Here is a 13,788-nt window from a genome sequence, read left to right on the forward strand (position 1 = left end):
TCTTTATTTTTAAATCTATCTTTATGTCAGCATTACTTTTTGGATGCATTGTGGGACACTTCCTCGAGGCACTGCAAAGCCTGTGCATTTATACTTTTATCATCATTATCAATATGTACACAAAATACAACAGCATGCTGCATTCAATGGTGGGTCTATGTGTACTGTAGGCATAAATAGATACCATGGGCAAAATAAGACACACAAGAGGATAGCCTATAAAGACAACCTTCTACCTAATTGCCACTTTATTAGGTAGCCTACACCTGCTCGTTGACTCCAAACAGCAAATCACGTGGCTGTAATTCAATAAGCATAGCATGTAGACATGGTGAAGAGGTTTCGTTCTTGTTCAACCTAACATTAGAATGGCCAGACTCATTAAAACTAACAGAAAGGCCACAAATGCTCAAATAACAGCTCTGTACAGCAGTTGTATGCAGAGGGGCACGTTGCTGAATCCATGCCACAAAGAATTCAAGCTGTTCTGGAGGCAAAAGGGGGCCCTACCTGGTTTTAGATGCGTAGGTGTCGCCTACCTTAAGTGGCAACTGAGTGTATATTGCACTCTTCCAAAAGGCTAAATAAACCATAAGATACCTAAATCAATCTAATACTTTGCTGAATTGAAATTAAAACATCTAAAACGATGACTGAACATTAAGTGTGCATGACAGGTGCTGTATAACCATGTCTGGAGTGCAATGAACTCTATCAAGCAGGAGTGAAAAGAATCAAAATAGGTTCCAGTCATAGAATTACAATAAATATAATAAAGATATCTCTGTGGTTCCAGCATATTATGTGCAGCCACCTAATGGCAGACCTGATTGTATCTAACAATGCATTGCTCTGCAGACAGGCATGAAGTCACAGTACATTATGGTCAAGCCCAAACAGAGCACCCATGGCCCAGGATAAGTCTACTACACCTGATAGTATAGATATACTATGAATATAGAGCCTTGGCCTTTCTTTATGACCAATACTTTTGATCCCACACTTTTGATCCCACACTATATTGGCACTAACATGTACGTCTCATGTGAAAGTTAGAGTACATTGGGTATTGAGATAAAAATTTAACACTAGTTACTTCTACCTTTACACATGGGGAGGTACAGTTATGCCCTATACACTGTTGCTCCTACTGCTGTGATCATCTGTATGCAGTCATTGTGTAACACAGGGACCACGTTGATCGCATTTGAACAGTGTTGGTCAACACTTTGCTTTCGTAGACAAAGCAGTTTATAGCCATGGTGGGTCTTGGTTCTCTTTAGCGAAGAAGAAAACAATCTTCAGGCTCATCATTCAGACTTTTTAAGATGCCATGCCAAGTAAAAAGCCTCCAACAAATCCACTTGTGACGACGATATTTTTCTTCACAAACTCTGTGGACTGCAATGGAAAAATATTATGTTTTAGACAAAGACACAGCCACACTAAATGTGAAAGAAACAAGCCTGAATGGTAGACATTTAAAAAAGCGTTGTACCTCCTCAATGAAGGAGTTGAGCTCAGGTCCTGCTTGGTCAGCATGCTTCTTCAGGTGCTTCTTGGCTTTGTTGACATCCTTCTCCACTCTCTTCCAGTCCACCTGAACATAGCCACTGTTGTTGGCTATCTAAAGGACAGAGCAGAACTGAGAATCCTTTCATTCATAGGAATATTCAACAGTTGAACAAAGTTTTATCTCGATTTGAGAGCTTTTAAAATCCATTCTAGTAACTCAACCATGACTCTTCTGTTGTCCTTACCTGCAACAGCAGAAATCCTCCCCCCACCGCCGTCGCTGCAATCTTCCCTACCTTCTGAAAAAGGTAGCCTGCACACCTGACAATTAAAGGTAAAAATGTGTCATTAATGGGAATCATATCAATCAATCAAAGCTTTATTTGTACTGTATAGCGTATTTCATACACAGAGGCAACACAATGCACTTTACAGAGAACAAGGGAGGTGGGCATAGGTCCCACCCCTACATATTCCAGAGGGAAGCAAAAAAAAAAACAGTATCACCCAGGGGCCAGAAAAGTGAGGTGTAAAAATTCTTCCCTGACCCCTCTCATCGAGACGATCGAGCAAGCTCCTGGAGTATGTTTGTCTAACGGCTACAAACATTTATAGAACATAAATTACATTAAATTACATTTTCAGAGCAAAAAGGGCTAAAAACACCATAGGAGAGACATGGCTGGTGTATGTCTGTGTGTGCGTGAGTGTGAGTGTACCTGGGTCCAGATAGAGGCAGGGGTTGGGGGAGGGTGGGGGTAGGAAAAGGATACGGACCCGGTTTGGGGTGAATATACTTTTATAACAAAACTATTGTTACTCGAGACTAGAGGAGAAGTGCAGCATGCCTGACCATGTCCAGTTTATATCCATCCTCCCTGAGGACTTACCATCCACTCACTCCACCTATGGCAATCTGTGTGGCTACTGAATATTTCTCTGCCATGGGGCCGGACTGGCTCCCAAACAGGCGACCCCACCACTGTTGACGCCTGGCGTACTCTGTTAAATCCAGCACCTCGTAGGCTTCCTCTTCATTCTCTGTGTATGTAGAAGCCCAATTTAAACTCATGGCAAGCTGCAGCAAACTACAATTGGTGTCCTACTGCCTAAGAGATGTGGGATAGCAGGCTATAAGTTTAAAAAGTCGAATCACTGCCCTGATTTCATGGTTAATTGTGCAAATTAATAAACTGCATTAGCACTGCGGGTCAGTTTCGTGTTGAAACATTGCCTTGTTACAACGATGACAACTGTAGATGCGACTATGGGATATTTATTAAGCTATTGGTAATGGCGTTGATACACTGTAAAAGCATAGCACAGGGCAGGCTGCACTGGGCTGTGCATATTTCATCGAGATATGGTGCAACAGCGACCGCAATAATGAATATCCCACAACTGTCGACAACTTTGGGATATTAATGGTTTCTTAAAACACGTTAATATACATTCAGGAAGAGCCAAACACTGAAATACGATCTTGTTTTCGGTCTGGACACAACTCACCCTCTTCCCGATCCGCCATTTTGAAGTTTTGTAACTTGATTGAATGCTACCCTACTGTCCCAGCCTAGCCTACATTACCTCCATAGTCCCAGCACGTTTGTTGTTTGCATAATTAGCCAGTCAAAGTGAAAGAAGGTGCTAGCTACCCAATCCTTAAAATTGAAAAGTAACGCAAGATTTCCATGAAAATGTCCAAATCCTGCGTTTATTTTCGATTTCCAAGGGGCGTTATGAAGTTGAGAGAAAAATGCCTCTGGACGCAATTTGATAGGCCTACAACCAATCAGAGCAACGAAACGTGGGTCAGTCATCGTATCGCCGCCCCATAACGGTTGTGATTGGCCCGACCAATATCGGGTCGGCTGGGACTCAGTTTGAACGGTTGGATGACTCAAAACTCAATTCATTGCCATGTATATGGTTCAGGCACATAATAGGAGTTTGCGCTGTTGTAGACGACATAGGACAGGGTGATGGAGGACGTGAGGATGGACTCGATGATTGAGGTGTACAAGAGTACCATCATTGTGTTCATCATGTTGAATTTCTTCAGCTGCCTCCGAAAGTACTTCCTCTGCTGTGCTTTTTTGGTGAGGGAGCTGATGTACAGCTCCTACTTGAGGTCCCGGGAGATAGTGGTGCCCAGGAAGCGGAAGGAGTCAACAGTGGTCACAGGGGTGTCATTCAGTGTAATGGAGGGGGGGGGGGGGCTAGATTCTTCCTAAAATCTACAATCTCCACTATTTTGAGAGCGTTGAGCTCCAGATTATTTTGGCCGCACCAGGACAGCAGCTGGTCGATATCCCACCTGTAGGCGGACTCGTCGCCCTCGGAGATGAGGGTGGTGTCGTCTGCAAACTTCAGGAGCTTAACACTCTGGTAGCTGGAGGCGCAGCTGTTCGTGTACGGGGAGAAGAGTAGAGTGGAAAGAACAGAGCCTTGGGGGAAGCCTGTGCTGATGGTCCTGGAATCAGAGACAATGCTTGCCCAGTTTCACGTGCTGCTTCCTGTCAGACAGGAAGTCTGTGATCCACCTGCAGGTGGGGTCGGGCACTCACATCTGGGAGAGCATGCCCTCCAGAGTGAGTGGGAGGATGGTGTTGAAAGCCAAGCTGAAGTCCACAAACAGGATTCTGGCGCAGGTGCCGGCGGACTCCAGGTGCTGGAGAATGAAGTGGAGTGGCCACTGTTAACTGTCGTCCACTGACCTGTTGGCTCTGTAGGGGAACTGCAGAGGGTCCAGGAGAGGGTTTGTGATAGATATGACCAGACTGATCTAGGAGAGAAATTGAATGTGAGCTCACGTGATCAGGCTGGCGAAGCCAGGCTAAATAAATCTTCATGTTTTGCATCTTCTTAAAGTTGGAATCGGAGGCATATCTTGATATCTTTTATGATTAGTTTCTGCTAAACTACGAACTGGTACCTTTTAATTCTGAACCATTTTTACTTTCAGCATAGACCGTATGGGTTTGATAACCACTGTAGGTTCTGTTGTTGATTTAATTGAAGGTGCAGCAGGAGGTTGATTTGAGCCCCTGCTTTGTCTCTCATACTTCACCCTCCCCTCCCCTCCTGTCCAGGCCTGGTGACAGTCCCCCATCAATCTGTGATGCCATGACAGTGATGACAGATTTACCGCCTGCACCAATCTCTGGCAGCAGGAGCTGTGATATTGCAGTCTCACCGGGAGATGACCTCTGGGGTCTGCTGAGTTATCACATCCTGGAGGAACCACCACGTCGACAGGGTCAGCCTTGAGAAACAAGCGGGATGGATCAAGGCTGTTCAGAAGCTCTCGGACCAGCTCTTACTAAACCCTCACCTTAGAGTTGAACAGTAAAGCCAACCCAGTGTCAGTCCATTTAGGCTACATAATCTAGAGTATCTATGGCATGTCCATGACTAGTGAAACATCTGAAGTGATTATATTTGTGTGACACTGTAGTATGGTCTGTGTGTCTGTATCTGCATGCTTCTGTTCCATCTTTTGTTATATCTAATAGGCTATAAAATTGGAGGAAGAATACAAATTCAGAATCAGAATTATTTGCCAAATTATTTGCAATTTATTTATTATTAATTATTTACATATTTCATGTGGTGGATGGTGCACATATGACTTGCATATAAAAAAAGATTCAAATAAAGTAAGTTAAACATAATACAGTACACAGTAGAAGAGAGAGAGAGAGAGAGAGAGAAAGAGAGAGAAAATTAGGTTTATAAATGCATAATTAATAACATGGTGAGAAATAACCCAGCTTACTTACTTTATAGGAACCTGATGGGGAGTTTCTAATGGACATCACACATTACAGTAACAGTCAAATAGTGACATGAATTTGCTTTAGCCTGTATCAAAATACATGGGCTGAAAACTATGCATAGTAATGCAGAATACAATGCAATATAACAACATAATGCAGAGTACATTACAATGCATATGGTGTCTTGAGTATAGTATGCAAATGAATTACATTCACGAGAGTGTGATCAATCTAAAAACAGTATTGGCAACATTGTATCATCAGTGCTGCTGACCCCTCAGCCCCTCCCTTTGTTTGTCTGCAAAGGACAGTTACCTGGACCAATAGACTACTTCAAAGTACAATTACGTAATCATAACACAGAATACGAAACCAATGGAAAAGGGCTGTGAAGCTGCGTAAAGTTGAGGTGCTTGTTATTCATCCGGGCCTGCGTGTATGGGAGAACGATGGAAGACACCCCAAGACAAGTCCAGCCACATGATTACACATGGGCGCGTTCATTGGTCGCTGGGGGGAGAGGGCGTTCCAACGGTGGCGGCGTGCGTTCGCCTATGTGACACAATTACAACAACTTTGAGCTGGTGGTTGGGGGCAAGTTTACGATAAAATCAAACAATAACCTATCGTAAAATCCAATACTGACTCAACTTACATGCATAATTTCGCATGGGAATACACGTAGTACTTTGTAGTGGAATGATGCGCGAGGAAGGCAACTTGAAGGGATCCTAGCTGTTTTCCTTGAGGATTTGGCAACAATTACGCTAGCCCAGCACACTCTCGTCCCGGTGAAGGTACTGGACTTCCATTCTCGTCGTATTTTGGTGGAGTTCGTCGCCCCACTTCCCCGTTGCATTTCCATGAAATCGTGCGGAGTGTCGCTCTCCGCCGCTGCCTCTTCTGCTGCCCGAAGTCTCGGCGCTGCTGGTGATGAGGAAAAGAAAATGGCGGTGGGAAAAGCCAATGAAACCGAGGACTTTCCGAAGCTAACAGCACAGGAGAGGGACAGTTTGGTCGGAATTGACAGGTTAGACACACAGTTTCGTTTATTGTATCCCTGTTCACTTTTTAGCTGTTGTTTTCTGTCTGTAGTTTGCACTGGCGGTATGAATGCCCCCCAAACTAACACGGAACCGCCTGCCTTGTCCTCTACTTGCAGTTCACTGTTTGGATTTCCGAGGCTTCATGAAGATGGCGCCAGAACGAAGGCCTTGCTGTTAAAGGTATGCCGCTGCTAGAATCAGTCGCCCTGGTCTCCGTCTCGTGCACGTCCACCTGGTACAGGACTCTTGACACCTGTGCGACAACAGCGCGCGTGACACCTGTCAAAACAGCGCGTGCCTGTGTCTCCTAGCCAGTTGCAAAAGAGTTCCATTCGTTGCAGAAAACAGTGTTTGTGATGATTTTTAGTCAGTCCCGTGCGCACTGCATCCCTCGTTCACTGATAACTCGCACCATTTCAAAGTTTTCATTTTGTTAAAACACGAAGCTGGTATTTGGCAAAGGCGCAGGTGGTGCAAAGATGCTTACCCAACTTACACACGTTTTTGACAGCTGTAACGTTAGCCATCTAGATAAACCAGCAAGCCCTGGGTGGATTATGGCAAACTAACGAAGATGCAAGGCAACAGAATATCCACCGTCTGTTGTTGGCCTAGTGCTGAAATCAGAAATAGTGAACATTTTCAGAACACCATTCACGTCAGAAGCAGTGTGAGCAGCGAACACAGAGAGTTAGAGTAGATATGTGACTGAAACTGTAACCGTAACACATCAATTCTACGTTTACTGGGGTGGAGTTTAGGTTATAGTCTATTTTGCACAAACCACATATGATTGTGAGTTCCCCCTACTGTTGTTCCGTGTAGCCCAGCTAGATGTCTGACGCTGGCAAGCTAAACCACATCTGACCTGTCCTGTTCCTGGCCGGCCTGCCCGCTGCTGCGAGGGTGCAGAGCTGGGGAGCCGCGATTGAAAGCTGCTCCGGCATATTATCATTGTTTTCCGTCTAGTTTTCGGGTCATCTGAACATGTCGTATAAGCGTTATGCAATTGAAAAAGCAATTCGTGAATTAAACGTTAAAAGTAAGCAAAGTAATGATTTCTATGATCGGCCCAAGATGGCGGGGCGGATAGAGGGGTGAGCTAGCTAGTTAGCTTCTAGCTAAGCTTGTTGGTCTTTCATTGGAAGCAAGCAAGAGTTGTGCAAACCCCGCATTGAAACGAAATGTTACGAAAGCAAGAGTCGTTCACATTTTTGCATGTGACCAAACACGCTATTTTGCTACATTAAATGCATTGTAAAACGGTCCACAATTGCTTTGTTTTGAGCTGTTGTGGTAGGCTAGCTACAGTGGTTGGTGGCTAGTCCCCCATAGGCGATTCACCCACTGCAATAGTCATCAACATGTGGCTTCTCTGCCCTATTCCAAATATATAATAATTTAGTCAGGTTGATACTTCAGTTGTGCTTGTCTTTCTCGAGGGATGCACTAGTCTCCCCAGCGATTGCACAGACAGTATGTTGTGGGACAAACAAGATACTAGTAGTGTGGCAGTATCCCTAAAGACGGATCACAACACAAAGCACGTTGTTGTGAGACAAGGGCGCCGAATCTGCTCATTTAAACGAAATGGTGACGTCTGAAGTGATCATGCTTGCACATGAAGAATATTTTTGCTATAGCGTCCTTTTCAGCCAGCAATTCCGCTATGTGCCATTTCTTTGCATTTAATTCCATTAATTTCATAGCTATAGTAGACACAGATAATCTGTTTTGGTGAGCTGGGGGGGAGGGGAGGTCTGTAGACCTAGGCTACCTCATGGCAATGCTGCCTACAAGACCTGCAGCTTGCTTGCTGACAGCCTACAGCCATGATGATTTTCTATATAAAGAGAGCAGTAGGTTGGTATTCATCTGTAAATTCACTGTGGCTGACGGATACATAGACTGTATTGGCTTATTGATCTATATGGCCCACCAGAATGTGTTTAGAGGTGTGTGTCCGCAATATTAATTATTTTGTAAACTTATAGGATAGGAGGAGACTTGTTAGCTGCTTCACAGTGTAGTTTTATAATATTTGCAGAGAGAGAGAGAGAGAGAGAGAAGTGCTGGAGCCATATGTCAGTTAAGGAGAAGAAGAAGGGGACAACTGGGCTTCCAGCCTGCACGCATAAAACTTCTTTGTTGTTTTATGTCAAACCCTTCTTCTCGGATCCTTCCAGAACATGGCAGGCTTTCAGCAGCTGATTAAGGGAAGAAAATAGTGCAGCAGCACAACACTGGATATGCTCCAAATTCAGACGGCGAAGAAAAAGACTTGCCTTGGAAAGCTTCGTTCAGCCCTTGTTGCTGTACTGTCTTGAAAGTCTTTTGTTCAGTGCCGGTTGCAGTACTGTAGTATGTACTAGGCCAGCTTTTGAATTGAGACTTGACATTTTTACTGTATGTTGTACTGCACTGTAATTGGGCATCAATGAAGTATGTAACTATCTACAGCATATTGCCCCCCCCACACACACATTCTACTTGTACACAAGGGCTGGCAGGTTGTGGTTTTGGGCTTTCATAGTGATTTGTGTAGACGTTATTTAAATCCTGCTTGGCTGCAACCCCAAATTTGGTTTTGGAGTTGGCACCATGCAAAACAACTAGTTTTGGACAGGGTGAAAACACTATTGGCAGGAGATCAGTTGGTCCTCTGTGTGTGGCTCATTCTCTTCCTTATCATACTTGGTATACACATTTATCTGAGATGTAGCCAAACACCAAGGCCTAGTTTAGTGCCTTCGTTTTAGTTTACATGTGAAGAACTTTCTCCGGAAATCGCCAATCTCTTAATAATTAATAATTACCGGACCTTGGAGGTTTGTTTATTTAGCACACACACACACACACACAACACATGTGAGTGAGAGGCGACACAAACACATGGATTTACAGTGGTCGCAGTGGTTCTCTCATCCAAGCTGTCCTCCTCCAAGGGCAGCCAGGGGCCAAGTCCAGGTGCTCAGTCCAGGTCCTAGCTAGAGACGGGACTGAAGAGCATCTGTTCTTCGGCCTGTTTTTCATACTGGGCTTCTATGTGGAGTGAACCCGAGTGAGCATGGGAACCATCTACAGCATCTATCCACACAGCCACTATCCACATAGAAAGATAGCCCGTGCGGGAATTGAACCCAGGACCTTCTTGCTGTGAGGCAACGGTGTAACGCACAGAGCCACCGTGCCTTCAACCCTTCGTAATTACCTTCATAAACACCTAGGCCTATGCACTGTACACATGAATGAATGAGTAAGATGGTAAAGGCTCTCTCCCCCTCCCTCCCTCCAGGCTGTTAGCTGCTATGATTCTCTCATCCTGAAAGCAGAGGGCAAGGTGGAACCAGAGATGTTCTGCCAGCTGGGGCACTTCAACCTCCTCTTGGAGGACTATCCCAAAGGTGAGCTGCACTGTCACGCACGCACACACACACACACACACACACACACACACACACACACACACACACACACACACACACACACACACGTGCACACACACACACACACACACACAAGCATGCACACATGCACGCCGCTCTCACAAAGATCCAGGGAAGGGTTGGGTCCCCTCGGTTATTGATGTCTGAACACGTACTAACCGATGCTCCTAATACCAACACCATTCACAGACTGTTGTCGTTCGCTTCATAGGATTCTCAAAGGGTTTTTGCTAGTAAAAAAACCCGACTGCGGAATGCCTGTTGTGAAAGCAGTGTGCTGTGCTATGACACACGTCTCCTTCTTCATTCCCATCTCCCTGAGATGAGCTTCGGAATGGACAGATAATCACCAGCTCCACGTTTAGTGTTCTGTTGTCACTTTGATAGCCAGAGCTGGTCTCTCTTGTGTCATGCCTTAATTTGTCTGATTGATGGTAGAGCCCAGAGTACTTAAGCCCATTCTCTACTCACAGACTTTCGTCATCTGCCTGTAAAGCCTGCAGTATATTTGCTTTTAACTACGCGTACGCGTACCCAATATGGCTACCACACATCTACGGTATTCCTTTGGCGCGTTGGCTGTGTTTGGCTGTGCAGGTCCTCAGAAATTAGCCTACTGCAAAATACGGACTTGTTTACGCGTTGGCGTTGTTAAACAGCAAATATACCGCGGGCTGAAGTCAGCAAAGTGAGCACATATCTCTGGAAGAGAAGCTGGTGAAAGTAAGTCTTACGTAATATGATGTTTAGCATATTGTTGTCTCCACTAACTTTATTCTCTCTCTCTCTCTCTCTCTCTCTCTCTCTCTCTCTCTCTCTCTCCTTCCATCCTTCTTTCTCTCCCTCTCTCTCTTCCTCTCTCTCTATTTCTCTATCCTTCCCTCCCTCTCTCTCTCTCTCTCTCTCTCTCTCTCTTCCTCATCTCTCTTTTTCTCTCTCAGCATTATCTGCATACCAGAGGTACTACAGTTTACAGTCGGACTACTGGAAGGTGAGTGGCTTGTTTGTTTGTTTGTGTGTTTGTGTTTCAGTTAGGGGGAGGGGTAAAGTGAAGAGGTGCGTGGGTTGAGTGGACCTCACCTACATCGGGTCATTTAAGGTCATGAGTGAGTCGGTCCTATTCAGCTCGTTCCTAGATGATGATGATGATGCCTACCCCAGTCTGCCTAGCTCAATCTACCTAGCCCAGTCTGCCTAGCCCAGTCTACCCTGTCCTCTTCCTGCTCCGGGTGTGGCCGTGTGAGTGAGAGGAGTGGGTGTGTCTGTGACGGGGTCCATGGGGGAGGTCGAGGACGCGGGGATGTGACGGTCACTGGGGCCGACAAGCTCCGAATACCCCACACCCTATCCCCCATGACTCGGAGCTCCAGAGCAGGGACCCAGCGTGACCCTCTGCCCCTGGGGAGGAGGCTTGGAGGCTGGACGACGTGCGAGACTCTGGGTGCGGTGCTCAGGTTAGGCCCTCAGTGGAGTGTGTGTCTGAGGCTGGGTTAGGGTTAGGGGTGAGGATGAGGCTGGACTAGGTGTGTCTGAGGGAGGGTTAGGGGTGAGGATGAGGCTGGACTAGGTGTGTCTGATGGAGGGTTAGGGGTGAGGGTGAGGCTGGACTAGGTGTGTGGCTGAGGCCGGGTTGGGGTGAGGCTGGACTAGGTGTGTGGCTGAGGCCTGGTTGGGGTGAGGGTGAGGCTGGACTAGGTGTGTGTCTGAGGCGTGGGGTGGGAGATCTTCCACTGGGCAGGACTGAGGCTGAGGGGGTACTCAGGTATGGCTGTCGTGGGTCACCCACCCAGACAGAAGAGGAGGGGAGTTTGGGAAGAGGCATGTCGTCTGGGAAGTTTGAGTTGGCCAGGGTTTGCAGCTGGGACTGGGGTATATAGAACTGGGACGGAACTGGACCTGGGCTCTGGATACGGACTGGGGTTTTGCTGGTAACTCACTGACAGACAGGCCCATGAGTTAAATGAGGTAGAATGAGAAGCCCCACTGTGTAGTGTGTGTGTGCGTGCGTGTGTGTGCGTCTGTCTGTGTGTGTGTGTGTGTGGGTCTGTCTCTTTCTCTGTCTCTCGCTGAATGTCTCTCTTTCTCTTTGTCGTCTGAGTGTGTGGGAGGGGATGACAGGTTGTCAAAAACACTTAGATTCTCATTTCTCGAGTCTCTTGTTCTCTGTCTCTATTCTGGCCTCTTTCTTTTCTCATTGCTCCCCTCTTTCCTTCTCCTCTCCCACTCCGGTGCTTCTCTCCTCTCAGTTATCTGGCAGCCTGCAGCATTCATGATGTGTGTGATTTGTGTCTAATTGATGTGTCTTCAATCATGGCTCTGAAGGCTGCTATCAGCCTGGCCATGTGCTGTTGGACCTCTCTCTCAACTCCCTCTCAAATTGAAATAGCCTTATTGGCATGAGATACTTGAAAAAAATATGGCCAAAGCGATTGCCAAAGTTTTAAATCAACAGAATAAAAATCAATAGAATAAAAATGTCCAAACAGAACAAGGGGAAACATGGCTGCTTGTGCAGCTAACAGCCTGGCCCAGTTGTACGGCGCAGATAGCTTTGTTTCCGGTGGCTGGAAAACTGACGAAACCTGGCTTTCGCGAGTGTCGGCGTTGACAACCAGCTCCCTGATAGACGCATGCTAGGAAAGTTCCCACGGTCCCAACATCGACCATTGCTGATAACCATGCCTAAACTCGTGGACCTTGTCCCGAGCGAGCCGGTGAAGCAATGGAACTTCCGAAAGGGTAACTGGAAACCTTACCCATAGATCCACGAGGTGCCTCCCACCACCTAACACCAACAACGTGGACGAGGCGTACCGGGAACTCTGCGGCATACCGGTGAAGGCACCCAGAAAATCCATCCCAAGCGGACGTCGCAACAGCTACAAACCGTGTTGGGATGCGGAGTGCGAGAGTCTCTACTGTGCCTTCCTCCGGGCCCCCCCAGGAGCTGGGTCAGACAGGCTTGTTTCAGCCCTGCTGTCAAGACTCAGCCGAAGGAGGCAAGAGCACTGGGAGGAGGCCATTAACTCCATTGACTTATTACACTCCAGCCGCAAGGCATGGAGCATCCTTAACAACCTCACTGGTAGGTCCAGATACTCCTTTTTTTCCGGCCAAAAAGAAGGCTGGAGCCGTCTTTATAGATTTGACGGCTGCCTACGACAACATATGGCCCCGCGGCCTCACCTGCAAGCTTTTCTGCCTGCTGCCGGACAGGCACATGGTCAGCATGATCATGGAGCTTGTCCGAAACCGCAGCTTTACCCTCACCACCGGTAGCAGACAGCGAAGCAGGTTGCAACGCCTTAAGAACGGTGTCCCCCAGGGATCTGTCCTGGCCCCCCTCCTTTATAACATCTACACCTACGACCTGCCGAGCACAGTCTCCAGGAAGTATGCCTACACAGGCGACCTCGCGCTGGTGTACTCTGCTTGAGACTGGCAGGCCGAGGAGGAGACCCTGAGCCAGGACATGCAGACACTAGCGGCATACCTCCGGAAATGATTGAAGCTCAGCGAGGCAAAGGCGGTGTCGGCCGCCTTCCACCTTAACAACAAGGAAGCCAAATGTGAGCTTCAATCTGCGTGAGAATTTGCACGCGTTGCGCAGGGCTGTCACACACTGTTTGCCAGTGCAAAACAGCCTGTCCTTACTGCTTATTACTTAGCAAAGATATCAATGTGATTTATTTAGTTTAATTGAAGAAGAGTAGGCTAGCCTATAGCCTGTAATGTGTCAGTAGACTAAAAGTAGATTTCACATAAAGACCGCAGATGTCAGAGAGGGCAATAACGTTCGAAGGCAAATTTATTCAAACATTGGTCCACAAAGAATGATGCAAATAATAAAGTGAAAGAAATAATAGCCTACCGTGCAAAAAATAGCCTAGACGAATTGTACATTTATGAAAGTGTTATATATAATGTTTTATATGGACCTGCGTGTCTGCAATAAAGTTCCTCTATCTTTCTAACCAACATTCAGCGGAAGCCAGTTTTCAC

General features: G+C 46.5%; 2 protein-coding genes across 2 annotated transcripts in view; one reads left to right on the forward strand and one right to left on the reverse strand.

Moving 5' to 3' along the window:
- Positions 1–58: 58 nt before the first annotated feature.
- Positions 59–3,215, reverse strand: fundc1 (FUN14 domain containing 1). Its single transcript, XM_084443402.1, has 5 exons — positions 3,025–3,215; positions 2,406–2,556; positions 1,761–1,836; positions 1,499–1,627; positions 59–1,401 (listed from the first exon to the last, which is right to left on the reverse strand). Exons 1-5 carry the CDS (start codon positions 3,041–3,043, stop codon positions 1,324–1,326), a joined length of 453 nt encoding a protein of 150 aa, XP_084299528.1. The 5' UTR covers positions 3,044–3,215; the 3' UTR covers positions 59–1,323.
- Positions 3,216–5,874: 2,659 nt separating this feature from the next.
- The window catches only part of kdm6a (lysine (K)-specific demethylase 6A), a 54,058-nt gene continuing 46,144 nt past the window's right edge, over positions 5,875–13,788 (forward strand). The window contains exons 1-4 of the mRNA XM_084443243.1: positions 5,875–6,324; positions 6,457–6,520; positions 9,636–9,744; positions 10,728–10,777. Coding sequence (XP_084299369.1) covers positions 6,158–6,324; positions 6,457–6,520; positions 9,636–9,744; positions 10,728–10,777 — 390 coding nt within the window. The 5' untranslated portion in view covers positions 5,875–6,157. The remainder of the gene's footprint in view (positions 6,325–6,456; positions 6,521–9,635; positions 9,745–10,727; positions 10,778–13,788) is intronic.

The sequence above is a fragment of the Borostomias antarcticus genome (assembly GCF_949987555.1).
Source record: "Borostomias antarcticus genome assembly, chromosome: 9".
In the NCBI taxonomy this organism is placed as follows: Eukaryota; Metazoa; Chordata; class Actinopteri; order Stomiiformes; family Stomiidae; genus Borostomias; species Borostomias antarcticus.